At 39.3% G+C, this 21,533-nt stretch overlaps 2 protein-coding genes across 8 annotated transcripts in view; one reads left to right on the top strand and one right to left on the bottom strand.

Annotated features, from left to right (window-relative positions):
• AP2A1 (adaptor related protein complex 2 subunit alpha 1) overlaps positions 1–21,533 on the top strand; it is a 73,233-nt gene that overhangs the window by 50,273 nt on the left and 1,427 nt on the right. Inside the window, exons 15-26 of one of the 5 annotated variants that reach the window (XR_015733765.1) lie at positions 559–719; positions 1,380–1,442; positions 3,628–3,699; positions 4,117–4,199; positions 9,777–9,867; positions 10,002–10,124; positions 10,728–10,844; positions 11,949–12,018; positions 14,248–14,382; positions 14,628–15,544; positions 17,896–18,016; positions 18,346–18,532. Coding sequence is in view for 3 of the 5 variants with exons in the window: in XM_060691560.2 (XP_060547543.1) it covers positions 559–719; positions 1,380–1,442; positions 3,628–3,699; positions 4,117–4,199; positions 9,777–9,867; positions 10,002–10,124; positions 10,728–10,844; positions 11,949–12,018; positions 14,248–14,382; positions 14,628–14,705 (993 nt within the window). In the remaining 2 variants the exon portion in view is untranslated. Of the gene's footprint in view, positions 1–558; positions 720–1,379; positions 1,443–3,627; positions 3,700–4,116; positions 4,200–9,776; positions 9,868–10,001; positions 10,125–10,727; positions 10,845–11,948; positions 12,019–14,247; positions 14,383–14,627; positions 15,815–17,895; positions 18,017–18,345; positions 18,533–21,533 lie in introns of those variants that run through there. The other 4 variants (XR_015733764.1, XM_060691560.2, XM_060691561.2 and 1 more) reach the window with 4 other exon arrangements.
• The window catches only part of FUZ (fuzzy planar cell polarity protein), a 7,206-nt gene continuing 3,351 nt past the window's right edge, over positions 17,679–21,533 (bottom strand). Inside the window, exons 4-11 of one of the 3 annotated variants that reach the window (XM_034415358.3) lie at positions 21,132–21,200; positions 20,593–20,697; positions 19,938–20,135; positions 19,759–19,854; positions 19,158–19,264; positions 18,924–18,994; positions 18,677–18,778; positions 17,679–18,227 (exon numbers count right to left, since the gene is read on the bottom strand). In XM_034415358.3, coding sequence (XP_034271249.2) covers positions 18,022–18,227; positions 18,677–18,778; positions 18,924–18,994; positions 19,158–19,264; positions 19,759–19,854; positions 19,938–20,135; positions 20,593–20,697; positions 21,132–21,200 — 954 coding nt within the window. In that variant the 3' untranslated portion in view covers positions 17,679–18,021. The remainder of the gene's footprint in view (positions 18,228–18,676; positions 18,779–18,923; positions 18,995–19,157; positions 19,265–19,758; positions 19,855–19,937; positions 20,136–20,592; positions 20,698–21,131; positions 21,201–21,533) is intronic. The other 2 variants (XM_034415359.3, XM_034415360.3) reach the window with 2 other exon arrangements.

Genomic DNA, 21,533 nt, shown 5'->3' with positions numbered 1-21,533 from the left:
AGTGATAGACTCTTCGGAGTTAAAGTTTAGTACTTGCCATTTTAGTTTCTCCTGTATTTGCTCTGCCAGCTTTCAAGTCCAAAATTTTTTTTCTTTAAAGTTGAATTGCTGGGGTGGTCGCGACGCCTAGTTCTGCTTGAAGCAGAAACGTCCCATGTCCGGAGCAATGACGGGCTTCCCGTGGAGCTCTCACCCTTTAAGCCCCAGATTTAAAAAGAAAACTGGGGCTTTTGGGGAGCTCTACCCACACCCGTCGGCTCTCTTTCCCCCCTTCTCCCAGGGGGAAAGTTTTCAAGCCGCTGAACAGCTGATTTTCGCTGTTCTAGCGGCTCTAACGGAGTCCTGGGGCTGGTGCTCATAAGGGAGCGTCTTTCGGCGTCGGCAGAGCCACCGGAAGTCAACTGCAGATATTTTATCTTGACACAGCACAGAAGTAAAGAACTCCAGACCTGATCTTTATTTCTATTCCTAAGGTAGAGATAAATAATTGAGTTCAGTTTCTAAGTTAGGATCATGAAAACAAACAAAAAAAATTTGCCCGTTTTCTTTCTCTTGCAGTCAACGCCATCCCCATCTGCCGACTTGTTAGGTCTCCGAGCCACACCAGCGACTGCATCTGGTGCACCTGCCAGCACTGGCAACCTTCTAGTGGATGTTTTCTCTGATAGCCCATCTACCACAACTGGCCTGGCCTCTGGTGCAGAAGAGAATTTCCTAAGGTAATATGGCGACTCAGGTCCAGGCTGTCTTTGCCCCAGCCTTCCTAAGAAAAGGGATTGACACATTGGATCAGTCTAAGCACGTCTTGTAGTCAAGGGACTACCAGCTTTTTCTAGACAATTGCTGGGAGATCATATAGGATACAAGAGTGATTGCTCTGTTAAGAATGCAGATTCTGATCTATAGCTCTGATGGAGATTTGTGAAGAATGAGTCATAGTGGCTGAGTGCCTTATTCCATGGAGAAAGTTCCAGCTCAAAGGGTAGATCATCATCTGCCACCTAATCTGACTAGCAGTTGATGGAAGGACTTCTTGTGCTCGAGATCCTCATCCAAGAGTAAGAGGGACAAAGTAGGTAGATACACAAGTGCCTGTTTGTAATAAGAAGATGACCATGTTATACATACATCTTTGTATAGAATAGGCAAGATTGATCTACAGGTGTTTGTTTCCAAGTAGCTTGGGAGTTTTGGGTTTCCTTTCTCTAGATGGGCAATTAGCACATGTCAGCTCTCAAGGTCTTGTCTTGCTCTCTCTTTGTCTTGGGTGTGAGAGTCTCTTTCTTTCTCTCTCTGTCTTGTCTGTCTGTTGTCTTTTTGGAATGGTTTCCTCTCTCTTTCTCTCTCTCCTTTCACACCTCTTACCTTGGATGAAACAGTGACTTGGAGGCAACTCCTGAGAATCCTGCATCCCTATTGGTGGAGGCTGACCTGCCTGCAGAGTAAGGGGTTCAATCTCTCTCTCTCTCTCTCTCTCTCTCTCTCTCTCTCTCTCTCTCTCTCTCTCTCTCTCTCTCTCTCTCTCCCTCCCTCCCTCCCTCCCTCCCTCCCTCTCTCTCTCTCCCTCTCCCTCTCCCTCTCTCTCTCTCTCTCTTTCTGTCTGCTATTACAACCTTCCCACCACTATTTGCATTTCATTGGATTTCGCTAAGAGAAGGATCACAGATGTTAGTATGATAACATTGTGAATTCTCAAAAAGTAAAAAGAATGGCAGAGTCACAATGTAACATGTGATGTGTAGAGAGTCTATACAAGAGCTTCTAAATGTGTCCTCTGTAATTTTGTCCCATTTCTGCTCCCTTTGGTGTCGGTGGTCACCCATATGCTTAGAACTACCTCCCAGAATACCTGCTCCATTGCTTGCTTTTTCCCAAATTCTGCATCAGAATCCATTTTTTTTAATGAAACATTGGGAACATCTTTATATTCCCCATGTTCAGCTGGAAATAGCCAAATGTAAGCATGCGCTACTCATAATTTTAGCATTTTGCTTCTGTTTACCCCACTGCTATTTCTTGATCTCTATCATTTCCAAGATAAAATCTAAACTTTAAGACTGCAGGAGCAAGAATCTGTCCATCTGGACATTAGAAACTACTATGCACTTATAAAATAATGGTTTCCACAGAAGAGAGGTGAATACAGGGGTGAAATCCAGCAGGTTCTGACAGGTTCTGAAGAACTGGTAGTGGAAATTTTGAGCAGTTCGGAGAACCGGTAGCGGAAATTTTGAGTAGTTCAGGGAACCAGCAAATACCACCTCTGGCTGGCCCCTGGAGTGGGATGGGAATGGAGATTTTGCAGTATCCTTCCCCTGCCATGCCCACCAAGCCACGCCCACCAAGCCACACCATGCCCACAGAACCAGTAATAAAAAAAAATGGATTTCACCACTGGATGAGGAGAGTGAGAAATACACTTTGCTAGAAAGGGCATTCTTGGTGTGTTGCTAGATTAGGAGGAGACAGTCTAGCCATATTCAATACCCAAGCCAACCACAGTTGCCAAAAATCACCAGCAGGTTTCTTCTTGGTTGAGGTGGGAAAAAATGAACATTTTACATAATAGTACTCTTAAAATAATCTTGACATTATTATAGTAACAAAAACACAACAACCTGAAATTCCTAACAAAACTGTAAAATAAAAAAGAGGCCATAGGCTTGCCTATTTTATGTGACACCTATGCATTTACTAAGTCCTTCCCTGCCTCCCAACTCATTAAGAACAATCCATACCTATTAGAAACATGCTATAGCCTGTAGAGTTGCAATCTACAACCTTTCCGTCATTTGATCTAATCCTGATCCCTAACTGTCTCAAGCTCCTTCTGTGCATCATATGTTCAAGAACTTCAGAATTCAGAACATGAAAACTAGAAAGTCATACATCTTTGAATGGAAACAAGACAGCCATTGGTTGCTTCAATGTGACGTAGGCAGGCTAGGGACTTGAAAAGGAGGAATCCTCTTTCAAGGGGCTTGAGTAAGACAGTAATTCAGAATTGGGTTTCTTAGGGTTGAGAATAAATTGTGGTATTTTAAGATGTCAGGAAATCCAGATTGTACACAGACAGGATTTCTAGATGAGAATCCATTTGAATCAATACCTTAATTAGGTTGGTTCAGAAATATAGAATATGTACTATATACTGGAAAAAGTCTTAGCTCCCATGAATTTAAGACTTCTTTTGTTTCATTGGCTTTTAAATGTGAGGAATGTGAATTCGTTAGTAAGAATATAAAAACATAACATATAAAAGGCTCTCATCCTCTACAGAGTTTATATGCTCAGGAGTTCAAATGTTGTGGGATTACAGCTTCCATCATCTCCCTAAAATCAGGTCTGGGTTGATGCAAGAAAGAATCAAACAATATCTGAAAAGCTAAGATTTGGAATCTCTCCTTTATAGTATTTTTCAAGAATACTCCAGTTCTCCTTCTGCCTTGGTACCTGCTCTGTGGCATGTTCTCTCTATGTTTAGATGCGTGTGGTTTGATTCCCTCCTCCTTTTCTTTTTCTGATACTAACACGGTGCTATACCAGGTGACTCATCTTTTCTGCTCTTTTTCTTCCCTGCCTCTGTCAACTGCTGGCCCCTTTGCTATGCCCCTTCACCACCACCAGCTCAGGGGCTGCTGCTTCTGTCTCTGAGGACTCTGCTTTGCCTATTGCTGAGGCTGATGAACTGCTTCACAAGTAAGATCCCGGGGTAGGACTGCGGCTCCTGAATGCTAGGATTTAGGGTGGGGGACTGGACTAAGTGCCACTCCCCTTTGACATATGTGTGGGATGGCTTCCTCCAGCCTGAAACACTGAAACCTCAGTCAACATTATTCCCTGTCACATAATTGCACCTCCAGGAAGTACTCTCCAGATGGAATGGTTGGGAAGAAATTGGCCATCCCAGCATACTAGATAAATTTTAATGTATGATCTTGAGGAGTTAACAGGCTGAGCTCGATACCTTAGTGGGAGGAAGGGATGAGTGGCTTTGTATCAGAATTGGTAAATGTGGGGAAAGTGGCTGGCATTTCCAGTAGAAATGACATGCATATTTACAAATAATGGGTAGTCTCTGCCTACTTCTAACCAAGCCTTCATACATTATCACAGGTTTGTGTGTAAGAATAATGGGGTACTCTTCGAGAACCAGCTGCTGCAAATTGGGGTGAAGTCAGAATTCCGGCAGAACTTAGGTAAGTGTTTGTAGTAGGTTGAGTACCATAGGCAAGTTGGGATTTGTTCAAGACTCTGAACAAATCCGACACATCCTGTGTCCTTATATGAGGGTAACCTTTTTTAAAAAAATGAGTACATTGTAGACAAGAAGTGGTCTTTTTTGAGTTGAAGACTGCAAGACATGTTGTAGGGTTAGGTGGATGTTAGGGTTATATATGCTGGTCTCACCTTAACATTTCTATGAAGAGCCAATATGAAGTGAACAGTTTTGTGATACCCAGTTTCTATTCCCCACTTACCCATGAAACTCAAAAACAAAATATTCTGTATTTGCTAAGTTGTCTGTTCTAGGATAGTGCTGTAAGTGCAGATAGATAGAGAGAGAGAGAGAGAGAGAGAGAGAGAGAGAGAGAGAGAGACAGAGAGACAGACAGACAGACAGACAGACAGACAGACAGACACACACACACACACACAGACACACACACACACACACACACACACACACAATGTATATGGCTGCCCATACTACTTTATATGTGATTCTGGTAGGCATACACAATTAAGTTCAACCATTAAAAACAATTAAACTAATTCAAAATTACAGTTAAAAGCTAAGTAGAAATATAAGGGATAGTGCAATCTAAACTTTTTTTTTTGTAAATATTTTTTTATTTTTTTCCAAAGATAAACATAAAGTATAACTTTCAAGAACAGAGTTTTGATCCGGTCATAGATGGTTAACATGCTTACATTCTTTTAATACGCTCTATTCCACTTTTCCATTACATCTTTTAAAAGTTTAAAACAAAAAAACAAAAACAAATTTAAACATAAAATTCTAACATTTTCATCTAAACAAATCTAATATATCAATACAGCTTTAGCTTCAAATTAAATTTTAACTCATTATCTCTGTATCTATATCTCATTAATATCCAATTAATTGTTAACAATATTCTAGTCTCTTATTCTAATTATATACCTGACAATTTTATCACCAGAATTATCAATTTCAATTTCAATACAACTCCATTTTGTTAAAATTTATAAAACACAATTTTATCAACATCTTAATTATTTGACCCTTTTTATCAAATCACAGTATCTTAAACTTTCCAATTTAATATCCCACTTATTACACAGTTTTATCACAAGAACATATTACTTATTCTTTTCCAAGTTATGAACTCTTTTGAGATTATTCCCAATATTATCTCCTCCCTATCTCCCCACGTTATAGGCTGATTTCCAGCATATTGTATTTGGCTAGTTTCTAGCATAATCTTCTCCCATACTCCCTCCATTGTTTGGCTGACTTCCAGCATATTTTATTTGGCTAATTTCTAGCATAGTCTCCTCCAGAACTCCTTCCATTGTTTGGCTGATTTCCAGCATATTGTATTTGGCTAGTTTCTAGCATAATCTTCTCCCAGACTCCCTCCATTGTTTGGCTGACTTCCAGCATATTTTATTTGGCTAATTTCTAGCATAGTCTCCTCCAGAGCTCCTTCCGTTATTTGGCTGATTTCCAGCATATTTTTCTCCAACTCTCCTCCTTTTGCTTGGCTGATTTCCAGCATTTTATTGGCTGATTTCCAGCATTTTGTGTTTGGCTGATTTACAGCATAGTCTCCTCCAACTCTCCTACCATTGTTTGGCTGATTTCCAGCATTTTAGTTATTTTCCCACTTATTTCCTCCGAGTCTCTAACTTTTATCTAGTTAGTATCCTTCACCTCATTATTTTAGCTTTCCCTTACATCATAATTATCTATTTGATCTTTATGTCTCAACATATTCATCAAAATTAATTCTCATTATATTTCATAGTAATCATCATTTCCAATATTTGTTGAATTAAATCACAATTTATCTCTATCATCTGTGTATTTCATAGTTTCATTCAATAATATGTTAATCAATCATAGTCACCAGTCTAACTTTGTTTGCAGAGTATAGCGTAGTACAACAAATAATAGGTTTTCTTAAAGTTATCTCACGTTAGTATACACTTCTCATTGTAATTTTTAACCACTTAGTATATAAATCCCTATTTTAATTGCCATTTATTATTTTCTTTCTTTATTATTCCAAAAACCTTCCTGTTTTAATCCAAAAAAAGGAAAAATAAAAACCTTTTATTCCTTTAAGCTTTTAAGCATTACATTACAATTTAATTACATTTAGTTTAAATCTATTTTGTTTCTTCTTTTTCCTGCCTGTCCACCTGTTCCACTTCAAAGTTCATCTATTCAAATTAAAAGTGCTACATATCACTTTAATGCTCTTAAAATGTCTGCTCCAAGCGTGATGTATCCACTTCCTATCTTGTATTCATGCACCACACCGTCTTTGCTAAGTCTGTAAATTTCCATTATAGAAAGGGTCCAGGATCTTTCTTCTTTCTTCTTAAAATCACCCAGAACAGAATAAGAATTTCCAAAATCCATTAGTCTAATGTTAATTCCAAAGTAATCATAATAATCCAAAATAGAAAGCCATTTAGACTATTTCTTTTACAAGCAGAAAGTAAAGTCTCTTCAATCAACCCCCCCCCCCCGCACCTTTTTCTTGCTAGGTCAGTTAGTTTCATTTCTAGTAAATCCAGAGTGTTTCTTCTTTCTTCTTTTTAAAATCACCCAGCGACAGAACAGGAATCTCCAAAATCCTTAAATCTAAAGTTAATTTCAAAATAATCCAAAGTAAAACTCCATTCATAGTGTTTCTTTTCCAAATAGAAGGGAAATTTCTTTAATCCACATTCCACCTAGTCACTGCAGACTCCATAGCTACAATGTAGCCGTTCATCTACCTTTCTTCATTAACTTTCCAAAGTTGTTAACTCCCCAAAAAAAGGCACACAAAAAAAAATGTTTCTCCAATTCATTCCAATTAGAAAAATAGGGAAAATAAAATCCAATTTTCTAATTCAGTAAAAACCAATTCTTCCAAATCAAATATACTAAAAAATTCTAACATGGGTCATTTATTTCCAATTAATTATTCCATGTCAAATTTTCAAGCCCCAAAGCTCTGTAGCCGTTTTTTAAATTTTGGGTTCTTATTTTTTCTTTAAAAAAAAAATTCCATTGTTTCTTGCCTGGGTCGGTGTCACTCACCTGGCTTCAAAAGACTCTTCCATTCCTCTTCTCTCCTGCACATTCTTTTCACGGTCCGCCGCAGCTTTGTGGCAGCCACCATGGCTGCCTACCCCCACCGCCGACTTCAAGGATTCCCTCTGGCTTCTGAGGAACTTGCCTGTTCCTCTAAGCCTTCCGAGGTGCTCCTTGTCTCCCCCTATCCCTCCGAGACAGGGTTGGTCCGAAGACCGATCGATCGGTGGTTTGTCAGTTGGGGTTTCCGCGGGCTCGTTAGAGCCCGCCATAGCCCCAACTGTAGCGCTGCGGTGCCGGACCGGAAGTCCAGTGCAATCTAAACTTCTACACAATGCAACCATTAATGGACTTCACACTTCCATTGCATCCCAAGCCCAATGACACATCCAAGTTTTGAGAGTATTCTGGAAGGCCAGCAGAGTTAGGGCCTTTCTCGCCTCAGGAGAAATACCGTTCCAAAGGGCAGAAAAGGCTTTCTATTGAGTCCTGCTAAATGAATCTCCTCGGCCAACGGGACTCAAAGCATACTGCTTCTGAGAGGCCTGATGGGATGAGTAGATTAATTGGAAAGGCAGTCCCCCTATATTGCTAAGAACACCAATACTTTCCCATTATAAAAAGGTAGAATGGCTCATTGCTAGGTCTGGCTGGGTCTTTACAGCCTTTCTCCAGACTCTATAACTGTACCCCATCTTGTTTAAAAAATTGTTTTAAATCAACTTTGTGTGATTCCTTATCAGATATTTCACTTATAGTTCACTAAAGACAGGAAGGTTTTCTACTCTGCATGTGATACCCATTATCCGCAGAAACACACTTAGTCACTGAATTAATGCATTTGTTTGGATTTGCACAATATATTGAACAGATTGGTTCATACAACTCTCAAAGCCACAAGTAGCAAAAATGAATGAAGCCTAGTAGCATTTTAAGGTTTTTGTGTCTTAGTGGTTTGTGTGAATCCACAGTCTTTAACAGTTGCAAAAAGAAAAGAAAATTTTGCCTAAATTTCATAATCTTAAGCAAGAGAGAGAAAGTGAGGAAAGGAACTGATAAATAGAAATGACAGTATACAACACAAAGATAGGTGGGGTAAATGGCAGAGCCCTAATTTGGATGGATTGTGAGGAGGATGTATTCTTTCCAGTCTAACACCAGCCAAATGTGCCTGAATTCACAAATTATATAAATTGTAACAGTTTGTTTGATTTATTTAAATTAAATTAGGCCATTTGTAAATTACAGTTAATCATTAAATACAGCAACCTTTTTTTAAAAAAATAATTTTTATTATAAATTAAAAACAAAAAACAGAAAAAAGACTATAACAAGACAAAATCACATACATACAACTGAGGTTGATTCAACCCCCATATATATACAGTTTCTAAATATTACATATCATCATACTACAGATTCGATTAGGTTTATCATATTGCATCTTGCACTTGTTAATCTTCTTATACCTTCGTATATCTAATATTACCTTATTTATATTTAGTTTGCTGTTTACATATCTATGCCACATGCTTTCCTAACATCTATCTCATGACATTTTTACTTCTATCCATTGGTACCATTTATCCCAGCTTTGATTGAAAGTTGATTCTTGTCTATCTTTAAGTATATATGTTAATCTATCACATTCTGCACACCACAAAATTTTGTAAATAATCATCTGATCCGATGGTACTTCTTTCCCTTTCCAAAGTTGCATATATGCAATTCTAACCGCAATGGTAATATGTATGAAAAGGTACCAGTCTATTTTCCTTAGGCCCTCAGGATTTATTTCTAATAAGTAGACCTCTGGTCTCAATTGAAAGCTGACTCCTGTAATCTCCATGAGCCAATCTTTTATCTTGCTCCAATAGTTTTGGGTTTATAGACATGTCCACCATTGGTGGTAAAATGTACCCCTGGCTGACCCACATTTCCAACATTCTGCTGAAGTTCCAGGGAACATCTTTGCAGTTCTTGCTGGTGGTATATGCCATCTATATAACATTTTAAATATATTTTCTTTGAAGGACACTGCCATTGTCATTTTTGCATTTCTGTTCTATATTTGTTGCCATTTTTCCAAATCTAATGAATATCCGAAGTTCCTCCCCCAGGCTATCATCGAGTCTAACTATTTCATCAGCTACAGATTGGGACAGGAGGAGGGTATATACCTTGGTGATACAACACAGCAACCTTTGATGGCACCACAGAAATATATTTTAATAATGGTTAAAAACTCTGAATAATTAGATTTTTTTTGGTGAAATGTTTAGTAGTCCCTCAAAATCACACTGTATTGTTTTACGTTTCCTTTGGTTTGGGGGTTCGCTGATCGATATCAAAGACATTGCAATGCCAACTATAGACTTGTGTACTGCCTGAATTCAGGCACTTGTAATTAAATAAATTATGGCGCAATGCAAGAAAGTATGGGCCACGGCCATCACATAATATATTTTCATCCTTCTAGGCCGAATGTATCTTTTCTATGGGAACAAAACATCCGTCCAGTTCCAGAGTTTCACCCCAACAGTCAGTTATCCTGGTGACCTGCAGAACCATATCCTTTTATGTATGGTGCTAGTAGTGAGAAAAAGAAGAGTTTGTTTGGGGTGGCTTTCAAGCCCTCGGGTACAGTATTCTGTTTGTGCACTGCTCAGAAGCAGTGGTAACCTTTTCCTTAGCCCAGTTCACAGCTCAACATTCAGACGAAAACAGTGGAGCCACTGGTGGAGGGAGGGGCTCAAGTTCAACAGGTCCTGAACATTGAATGCCTGAGTGATTTCACGGAGGCCCCCCTTATCAACATCAAATTCCGGTATCGTTGTTTGACATCTCAGCCTAATCTTCAATTCTAAAGAAGAAAAAGTTTCTATAACTGAGCAATCAAAGGCATTTCAAAGTGGTTGCAGTCGGAGCCTGCATATCCACTTTTGTGTTTGCAGAGAGACCACTGAAGAGTCAGAATATGAAAAGCTGGAGAGGTTGGGATTCTAACCTTCAGAATTATGGCCAAAACCAAAACCAAACAAGTAGTATTTCTAATAATCACTAATTTACATTTTAATTTTTGCCTTGACATGCGTTTGCTTTGCGCATCCCTGCCTCCCACATTTCTGTGAGCTGCATTTTGTAAAATCCCATCAGCCATGAATTTATCATTTTATATCCTATTTCTGCTAATTATTTCAAAATACGTTTGGATTGGTCAATATTCTAAGAAGCCCCCAACAGAAAACAATCCCCAAAACCTGCTTCCACTTTTGATAGTCAGGGGCCTCTTATCCTAGGAAATGGATATGAGCAGTAGTTAACAATAACCTCATTCTTCTTGCCTTTATCCCCCTTTTAAATTGTCAATAATGTTATTAAATAATGCAAACTCATGGGTCTGTTTGTCCTTATTTCTCATTTCTGATAGCTATGGCGGGACATTGCAGAATCTCACTCTCAAATTGCCTATCACTGTCAACAAGTTTTTCCAGGCAACAGAGATGCAGTCGCAAGACTTTTTCCAGCGCTGGAAACAACTCAGCTTGTAAGTTTGCACAATGTGAAATAACTGGAAATAAGGAATCACAAATCATAGTTTGTATATAGATAGTCCTTGAATTATGACCATAATGGAGTTTGGCCATTATGATCGCAAGTGGTAATGGCCATTAAGCGAGATCTTGCTTAACAAACCTTGTTCTTCCTCATGTGGGAGTTAAATGAATGTGTGGGTTGTTAAGTGAAGCAAGAGGTGCTTTGTGAGTTGATGAGGCCCTGAGAGGCCTAGCGCAGGCTCAAGCCTGCCTGTCCTGTCCTCCCAAGGCCTCCCAAGATACCCAGTGCTCCATTTCTCATCCTTGAAATTCCCACAATCCTGCTTTGTCTCCCCCCACTCGGTCCTCACAGACCGTTTTTCCCCTAGTCTGGTCCCCACAGGGCTTCCCCCCCACCCTGACTGGAAAGTCTATGAAAACTATATTAGGTCAGGCAGCAATGTGGCGTGATTCCAGAAGCAGCTGCCATTTCTTGAGCAACTAGAATTCAATGCAGTCTAGAAAATGGAGGCCACTTCTGAAATTGCACTATGCAGCTATTCATATTGCAGTGCTGCTGAAATCTTCAAAAGGCAAATGTGTGATGGGTGATAGGTGCTAGGGATGCAGTCCTAGCCCTACTGGGACTGGGATGGGAGGTGGCCTGTGGGGATCTGGACCTGGAGATAGGTGAGAGGAAGTGTTGCAGCATCCCTGTAGTCGGTTGTAAAGGCAAACGACTTCAGGAGAGCTGCAACAGCTGTAATCTCAGAATGGGTCATAAATTGCTTTTGGAGGATCCACCATAACTTTAAAAGATCACTAAGCAACCCATCATTAAGCAAGGACTTAATGTGAGAGAAAAAGGGAGATGGTGGGTTTGTTTTTTCAAAGGGTGGGATATTTAGAATTCTTCAGCCAATCAATCAGTGAATACACATGAACTTGGCAAAGTTCTTCCTTTTTTTAATTTTATCTTTGCCTTTTAAAATTGTCACTGTGACTAAGTAAATGGTTCGACCATCACCATATATGACTGAGGTGCAGAAAGTATGTAACAGGATAGATGACTAAAAAAATAGGGCCTGAATTACTGATCTGATCCTCTTCTGCAGGCCACAACAGGAAGCTCAGAAAATCTTCAAGGCAAACCACCCCATGGATTCAGAAGTGACAAAAGCAAAAGTAAGTTGTTTTGAATGCTACGAAAGACTTGCAAGCTTTTATTTATTTCAGGGCAATTAATTCAATTATTTTAATTTCAAATCAGGATATGTCTACAGTACTAATTTGCTCAGATGAGTGAAGATTAAAGCTTTGGATATTGTGATTCTCCAGGGCAATTAAGGAACACATTTTCTTCAATTGTTTAGTATTAGTTTGGGAATATTAGTGTATTATATTTAGGACTGGTTTTTTTAGTTTTTTTTTTTTTATAATATCAAATCAATGCATGAACAGTGTGGCACCTGGGCACCATACATTCCAACACAAACAAAACTGATCAAATTAAGGATTATTATTACATTCAGTCAATTTATGAAATTCCCATTACAATATACATCTATCTTAGGTTACATCTATCATTATTCAATTATTCCACCTATTTCTCATTATTACTTCCATTTTATCAACTAAAAATGTAATACATTAATATTCCCTTTGTTTCTATCTCTTACTCTAGTTTTTAATCATATCAACCTATATTCAAAAGCTTTTTCTTTCTTTCCTGTCTAACTTCTAATCATATCATCTGCCTAAAAGAAAAGAAAAAGAGAACGAGCACAAAGAGAGAGAGGTAGGGAAAGGTAGTTCAAAACAGCAACCAGGAGCAGGAATCATCCTTCCATCATCTCTTGCCTGCTTTATATTTTAATTGCTATGCTTTAAAAAGAGAGAGGTGAAGGGAAAAGCAAGTCAAAGCAGCCATAAAAAAAAAAATCCTCTACCCATCATCTCTTGCCCTTTGATACTTCAATTGCTATGCTTTTTTTTTTTTAGCTTGTCTCCCCCATTCCTCTCTTGAGCCTTCATCTATTTCTATTTCTTGGATGTCCCATCTAAGTATTCCTCCCATCTCTATCCTCTTTCACTGCCTATTTTCTAAGATTTTTATTGAGGCCCCTGCTTCCATTTCAGGGATATCTTCCAACTCTTTTAATATATTTTTCCCCTGGTTTAATTCATCCATCATTATTATTTTCATTATAATCTCTTCCTTGTCTTCTTCCTTGACTTCTTTCTTCTTTATTTCTTCTTCTAACTCCTCTTTTTCCTGGGCATCCCGGTCTATAATCATCATCCCTTATATAGTTTTTTCCATTAGATCCTTAAATCCTTTGTCCATAATGTCTTTTATATTTTGATAAAGTGATCCCATCTCCTGAACAATTCCACTCATTGTATCTTATTTTTTTAAGAAGATTGATTTTTCTCCAACAGTACAAAAATTATTTCTTTAGACTTCCCTTCAAGGGATTCAAATGTCTATTTACTTAAATCACTTCTTTGCAGTTTCCTCTTTTGTCAGCAGGTGGCACTCTCCATTTAAATTTCAATCACTAGTTTACCAGTGTATTGTCCTTGCGTTGTACAGGAAATACGAAGCAAAGTAAGTTTTTTTTCTTTTTTTTAATATGTAGATAAATCCAATGTTTAAAAATACCTTCCCAGTAGCGCTTCTTCCCAGTTTAGGAGTCTATTTATTTCATAATCTGTTGTTTATTCTCTTACAGTTTTCATTCCGGTTTGGTATTTAAAAACAAAAAACACCCCAAATTGCTTAAGCGCCACTTTAATACTCAGCTCTGGGCAAATAGTTCTGATTATTTCTTGAGATACAATTTAAAACATAAGAAAGATCCTCTCCCCCAGTTCCACCACAGCTCACCTTCTTCTCTCCAGCACCAATCTTAGCTGTTATTTTCGATTTGTCCCTGCTTTGTAGCAGCCATCTTTAGGCTGCTTCTTCTTGCCGTGGCTAAGGGGAAATAGAAACCCCAGGCCAGACAGGAGAGCTGCATCTCTCCCCAACCTCACAGGGTGCCCCCCCCTTTATTTCTCCTCCCCTTCAGGGTGGCTTAGGCTCTGTCCAGAACATGAACAATTCAGCACAGGGAATGTGGAGACCTGTTCCTCAGTGTCTGTATCACAGGGACGTCAACCCTGCCCCCCTATATTTAGGACTGTTGATTTTTCCATTGATCACCAGATTTTTTTTCTTATGAAAATTGGCATAACATCAAGCTAGAAGAGGCAGCCATTGTATAAATGTCTGCTTTGCAGACTTCTGAAACAGTTTTGCAGGTATATCTTTCTCCCCTTATTAGCTTTCTAAGGTGGATGTAATTTGCAGCGAGACCCTCTATTGCAATTGTATAGTTCCAATTAAGTTCCAGTCTATTCCTCCAACAGCTGTTAGGTTTTGGCAGTGCACTCCTGGAGAAGGTGGATCCAAACCCTGATAACTACGTAGGAGCTGGAATCATCCAGACAAAAGCACTGCAGGTTGGATGCTTGCTGCGACTGGAACCCAATGCTCAGGCACAGGTGAGAGCTCCTAAGAACTCTGGGACTGAAGGGCTGAATTCAGGCATACAAGTTGGCACTGAAATAAAAGCATAAAAATTGAGAAACTGAGACTTCTGGGAGTTCTAAGGAATGGAAATATAGATAAAACTGAAGAAGTGGTGTAGCTGAAAGCTTACCAAACCACCAAACTAATGTGAATAACTGAAGGGACATAATGTTTAAACTCTTCTCTTTTAACCATCTTTCCTTTATCCTTCCTGCAGATGTACCGGCTGACCCTTCGTACCAGTAAGGAGTCTGTTTCAAAGCACCTTTGTGAGCTGCTTTCCCAGCAGTTCTGAGGCATCTGCCACATCATAGGAAGGGGAGGCCATTCCTGCATACTAGATGCCTCTGTACATCTCATCCCAACATTCTCCAAACCAGGGGCCTCCAGAAAGACTGTACTGCTCCCTGCCTGTTGTTGTGATAACCTCTGTGTTCTCATTGCCTAGCCCGGGCCAGCATCAAGAGGGATAAGCGAGGGGGGAGCAAAAGTATGGACCCTTAGTTGGACAAAATCAAATTGGGTTAGGGGAGGGATGATGGGTATTGGTGCAGGGCATTCTTTCAGTAGTAATCATCCCCTTGGGCAAAAAGGCAATTTTTGGAAGAAAGCTAGCTTTCGTCCCATGCTGTAAACTGGTCCATCTCATTTTGGGATGAGGCTGAAATCTGTGGTCTTAATTCTTCACCCATTACCACTACTTTTATATGATTTAAGCTGGCATTTTAATTTTGTTTACAATATGTACTTTTAATTTTTCACCCATGGACTTTCTCCTTTCTGCTGTGGAAAGGGATAGCTTCTCTGGCTCCCCTTGAGCTGGCTGGGGGGAAGGAATAGGATTGTGTGGGTCTATGGGGAGGAAGGGGTATTCTTGTAGGCAGTCGTTTTGTGTTTCTTTGCCTTGTGTGTTTTCCCCATGGACGGGGATGTAAATTCTCCTTTTCCTTTGCTATGATCATTCCAGTGTTACAGTTACGTGTATTTGTGGGAACGTAATTTTGACAGCATCCTGCCTCTTTCTTCAGCTCTAGAATGAAACTACATGAAGATGATAGGAAAAGAGACAATTGCTTTCCTCTTCTGCCTCCCCTCACCATCTTTTCAATTCCCAGGAAGAAGTGCCTCAAGCAGGTACAAGACTTTGGGAGATGGACTCCGGAATGCTGCCCTCCGTGCATTTTGGAAAAGAGGGGAAGGGTTCAGATCATGCTAGTTTGGGGGTGTCCCAGCTTCCCATGCTGGCCCGGGCTCCATGTTACTCTGCTGTGTAGGTGTTAACTAGCGCATCTTAGTTTATCTGGGTTTTGAATGCCTGTATCTATCTCCATGTGACTCTAATAAAACCGTGAGAGTGGGGGAGAGCCAGAATCAAGCCAGGCTGGGTCCACCCCACACCGCTGACTGATTTGTTGCATACTGCTCTTTATATGTGGACAGGGTAGAAATGGATAGAGAACAGTCCCATACCATACAGTGTGCCTGGCCATAGCATTTGGAATAGGATGTTCAGCTAAGTTATATAGAACTAGTTACACGTAAGTTTGAGTCTTGCCAGGATTGCTTTCACCATGTAGTGGAAAGCATGGAAGCTCTCTCTTCCTTTATGCAAAGATAGGCAAATATGTATGCAGAAGAAAATAATGTCTTCCTCATTTGATGGGGTCCTCATTTATAAACCACTTGTTCAGTGACCATTGAAACTTACAATGACACTGAAAAAGTGGCATTCATGACTGGTCTTTAATTTACAATGTCCTGCAGTCATGCATTTGCCATTTGCAACATTTTTTGCCAGCTTTCTACAAGCAAAGTCAATGGGGAAGCCAGCAGATGGTGATCACATAACACCCTCACTTCATGACGGCATGAACTTTACTTAACAATGACAACTAGAGTTGCCAGAATTTTTGTTACTAAGCAGTGCAGTCATGATGTCATACTTTACAACTGTTATTGCCTACAAATGTACTGCAGTCTCAATTAGTATTGTGAGGGCTGGTAGTAGTGGAGGAAGGCATCTAAAAGGGCTTTTCCCACTCCCACCTGTAGATACAGTTTTAAAAAGTGTGACAATTAAGAAAGTGGAAGACATACCAATCATTCCAGTTATGTTCCTCATAGGTGTAGAAAGCACAGACTTTGCAAAATTCCACTTTCTCATTGCTTTGCCCTTTGAGATCTCCAAAAGCTAAGCCCAACATAAACAGTGTGTTCCTCATGACCAAAGTCTATGGAGAAAAAAAATAGCTACTCCTTACTATGATGACTCTCTCCCCCCTCCCACCCCTATGCACTGTCCAAGACTGAAGCAAATGAGTCTCTCCCCTCTGCATCTGGCCTCCTGGCTTGGTTGGTTGAACTCCCTCAAAATTCATGAGAATATTTTAAGGTAAATAGATCAAAATGGCCCTATTCAGTATACTTTTTATTACACAGTAAAAAAAAAAAACAACCTTGTATATGATCAAGGCTCTTTGCATGTTCTAATGAAACAATGACAGAAGCAAATGCAGAGTGTATAAACAGCTAGCTATAAATAAGGGTAGTATCAATTTCTGTAAACATAACTCTTTTCCCTCTCCTGCACTGATTCATACACAGAGTTATAGGTGAATGCATGAGAGGTAGTTCATGCAGTGGTTGGAATGCAGTGTTGCAGGCTAATTCTGCTGACTGCCAGCAGTTCGATCCTGATCCCCTCAAGGTTGACTCAGCCTTCCATCCTTCTGAGGTCGGTAAAATGAGAACCCAGAATGTTGGGGACAATATGCTAACTTTGTAAACCACTGAGAGAGGGCTGTAAAGCACTATGAAGCAGTATATAAACCTAAGTGCTATTGCTACTACTATGCTGAAATGTATTTAAAAGGAAAATTTAGTTCAGCAGTTCTGTCACGGTGCAGCTTCCATACCTATTTATTTATATCCCGCCTTTATTATTATTATTATTATTAATAATAATAATAATATTAATAATAATGCAAGATGTGAACTTATATTTCTTTCTCTTTTCCTCACAACAACCCTGTGAGGTAGGTTAGGCTGAGAGAGCATAACTGGCCCAAGATCACCCAGCTGACTTTCATGCCTAAGACAGGACTAGAATTTGCAGTCTCCTGGTTTCTAGCCTGGTGCCTTAACCACTAGATCAAACTGGCTCTCAAGATTAATTGCTGTATTCTACATAATTATATCATGGTTAGGGCTAAGTCTGACCCAAGCACCTTAGTGTATAATGTATAATAAGTTATAGGAGACAAAATTATGTTAGTACATAATGTTCATTAAATTATGGGAGACAAAATTCTTATCAATGTTAAACACATGGAGAATAGAGACCAAAGACTAGTCATCACCGACAGCTGTATTAGCTGTATTGCCTCCTACTTACATAAGAGGGTAGAAGAATTGAATTGCATTGAATTATTCACTTTCTCCTGTTTCTGAAAATATTTCCATAAATTCAAAATCCTTCTCTGCAGCCTAAATCATCATTTGCCACAGAGAAAATTTCATTACAACATTTGAATGAAAATATGTCATTCTAACCATACTGAGGGGCTCTAGCTCGCCAGTCCAAATTTCATCATCAAGTTCAACAAGGTAAGTCAAAAGGCAGAATCTTCAGCTGTGAGAGCCTGTAGTGTGCAGGTTGCTAAGGATCGTAAAGCAAAGGTAGGTACATCTGACTTCAAGATTAAGAAGAGCTGGTGCTGCCTCCCATGGATAACGTAGGCTTTGTGCGTAGTATAGACCATATAACAGTGCTGAGGACAGTGGGGAAAACCAGCATGAAAGTCCTCCTGCAGAGGGACTGGAGAAAAGAAATATTTATGTATTCATTTAATTATATCCTGCCTATATTATTTTTACAAATAATTCAAGATAGTGAAGATATCCAACATATTTTCCTCCTCCTATTTTCCCCACAGTACCCTGTGAGGTCTTTTGATTATGTTCTCCAGGAACCTCTCAGGTTTGGTATAAATGCCCCAAAGAAATGCAACAAAAAGATCAACTCTGGGATGTACTGCTAGATATTAAAGAATGCTGCTATTTACTCTAAAAAGTATTTCAACTTTCAACTATTTTAGTTTTATTAAAGGATATACATGGCCACCAAATTTGTCATGTCCAATTCAAGCACAAATTTGCCTATTGATTCTTTTACTCACACGGGACTTCTTCCACTTTTTATGAATAGTCAAATGTTTAAAAGCTCAGTGTGCAAATATTTTTCTCAACAGAAAGACGGGAACATACCTGTGTATTCTTCTTGTTTCTCGCAAGGAAAGTATAAGGAAGTAACTAAAGCATAGAAAGAACGGAGGGCACAAAGCCGAATCTTCATGGACATTTCAGATCCTATAAGAAGGAGATTAGGATGAGATTTTAATAGGCCATCCTTTCATATCCCATAAATTGTCAGCATTTTGTGATTTTCATAATTACTAAAATAGAAGGCGTTCCTAATTTGTCTCCTCCTAGTACAAGAATGTATGAGCTATACCTTCAGTTGAAGCTCCATGAGGATGCACCGTAAAGAGGCTTTTCCTTTGGTCTTGATTAATTAGCAGTAACCTGTAAAAGATGAGCCATGGCTTATATCTGGGGAAATAATGATAAAAGTACTGCCCCTAAATGTCACAGGAGCCTTTAAAAAGAGGACAGAAAGTGGTTTAACACTGAGTCCACATGCTAAATGAAATCAGTTTCTTGGACGACCTAGAAATTTGAAACTCACCCCAGGATACCAGGAGAAAGGACAATACCAGGTTGTAGGCATCTGGCAGAGCCTCTGGCAGTTGCCTTCAGCAGATCCAGCAGTGGTTGCCAAAATTGATTAACTAGCTGCAGAAAGAAAGAAAAGTTTCAACAGACATTTGGCCCCAATGGGCATCTTGCTATTTATATACCCCTTAGGCAACTCCAGCACGCTGAAATCATACCACTGAAAGTCAACAGCAAATGGCCACTATTGTTGACTTTTTTTTTTTTTACTTCTCTGGACTTTAAAGGGTATGAGTGAGAGCAAAAGCCACCAAGAAATAAATTGCTCCCATTCCCATCCTTAAAATCTCCAAAGTCAAGTAGAAAATGTTATCACAGCTCTCCACCCAGAAATTTGGGGGGCTGCATTATGGCCACTAATCTGAAGTAGCTGCACACTACTGACTTCAAGCACTCCTCCTTCATTAAACCCATCATGTAAATCAGCAATGGCCAACAAATAAAACAGTGAATTTAACCAACAGATGGACCAGTTCCAAGTGTACTTTAAGAAGGGTGATAAACTGCTCTTCTAGATAAAGAGATCAGATACATTTGAAATACAGCACACTCACCTCATCAGTCAGGCACTGTAAGGAGGGATTAGGCCCACAGAGCAATACTACTTCCATATCAGGCACAAGCTGAAAGGTCAGGAAACGGTGCGGAACCTACTGGAACAAAGGGACAGAGAAAAAATAGAAATACGGACTTACATATCCTCACTTCCTCCTCAAATCTTTAACCTGCTCACCGTAGGACTGCCTTGGGGAAGGTAAACAGGCAGATCGCGGGAAGTATGTGGAGGAAGGGAACGTACAAGCCACACCAGCAGCATGGCCTCTGGGGCTGCAAGTTGCCACCACTGTTCAGTTGCACATAAGATATGACTGCCCACAAGCAGGCAACCAAACCGGGATTCTGCTGCAGAGGCAAAAGCTTCTAGGCATTCCTGGAGCAAGAAAGAACAAGACAGCACTAAGATTTGTTTCTAATTCTCAAAATCCCCCTTATTTGTAACTTTCATTACTATAAGAAGTGAAACAGATTGTAAGATGCAACAAATAACTTTAGAGTGGGCACTATCAACACTTCCTTTACTTCCACTTAAATCTTCTTGGGATTGAACAGCTACTGTACAAATCCACAAAAGTAGTTGCTTTGGCAAGGAAGCAACAACAGATGTAAAATGTATGTTCATGCCTGAACTATGTTCATCAGATTTGAAATACTCCAAATTTCTAAGTTAATTTAAAGTAAGTTTTTACTTTAAAAGTTTTTGATGGAGAAATTGTTCATAGATTTATTTTTCCAGAAGTATTTTTCTATCAGCTTCCAAAATCCCAGACTGAAAGACTGAATGTGTTGAGACATATTGAAGGAGGGAAGAGAAAATTAGATGGTCCCACCTGCAGAATTGCTCTGGAGGGCATCACAGCACATTCCACACACTGGGTCAGATCAGCACAGCTATTGCCCGGATCCAGGAAACTGTCAATCAGTTTATAACATGACTGGAGAATTGCACAAGAAATAATTAAATGGCAACGGATTAAAATATTCCAAACAACTGGTTTATTAGGTAGTGAAATGAACAGTAAGAATTACCACTAATTCACTTCTTCTATTGCTAGAATTTTTTGATGTAACATAGGCCTGCAGAAGACATAACTGCTGCAAGCTAAAGGCAGGTGGTTCCAAGAGCAAGGAGTAGGCATAAAATATTCCTCTATATAAGATTTGATATAAAAGCATCAGCAAGAGTCTCTCAACTGACCAAAGAGTCTGTTATACCGGGGGGGAGGGGGGGGACATTTCCTAAAGATGAATCCTTTGTTATATCTCCCAAGTAAAAATTCCTCTGCAGCCCACATTTTTGCCTTCCATTTTCATATGATATACACCTATTCCTCTTTACATTTCTAGTGACAGTTAGGGCAGACATTACCTTTAGATCCTTTTTGAGACGTTCAATGTTACGAACATGTGTTAGTTCCTCCAAGCCCAGAACTAGTACCTGCATTAAAATACATCATGCCATTCAGATGCAGAAACAAGACCTTGGGAAATTGGGTGTGTTTAGAAGGGAGAAAAAGAGCATAGGAAAGATATTTTCATACTTATCCTAAATACTACAAACTTTTCCTGTAAAAGTAGACTAACTGATCTTCTATAAAAAGAACCTCTAGGTACATCACCATTTATTTCCCCATGATGAGAAAAATCTGGCTTGTATAGGCTCATAGGATTTTTAACCGTGTGCATACATATAGTATATATGAACATATAAAATAACTGTTTTACTTGAAATTATTTATATGCCCAATGGACTAGGTCAGTGATGGAGAAC

This window comes from Pantherophis guttatus, chromosome 4, assembly GCF_059756535.1.
Source record: "Pantherophis guttatus breed Tessera chromosome 4, ASM5975653v1, whole genome shotgun sequence".
Lineage (NCBI taxonomy): Eukaryota > Metazoa > Chordata > Lepidosauria > Squamata > Colubridae > Pantherophis > Pantherophis guttatus.
The sequence above is the reverse complement of the archived record's forward strand: the minus strand, read 5'-3'. Positions and strand labels throughout refer to the sequence as shown.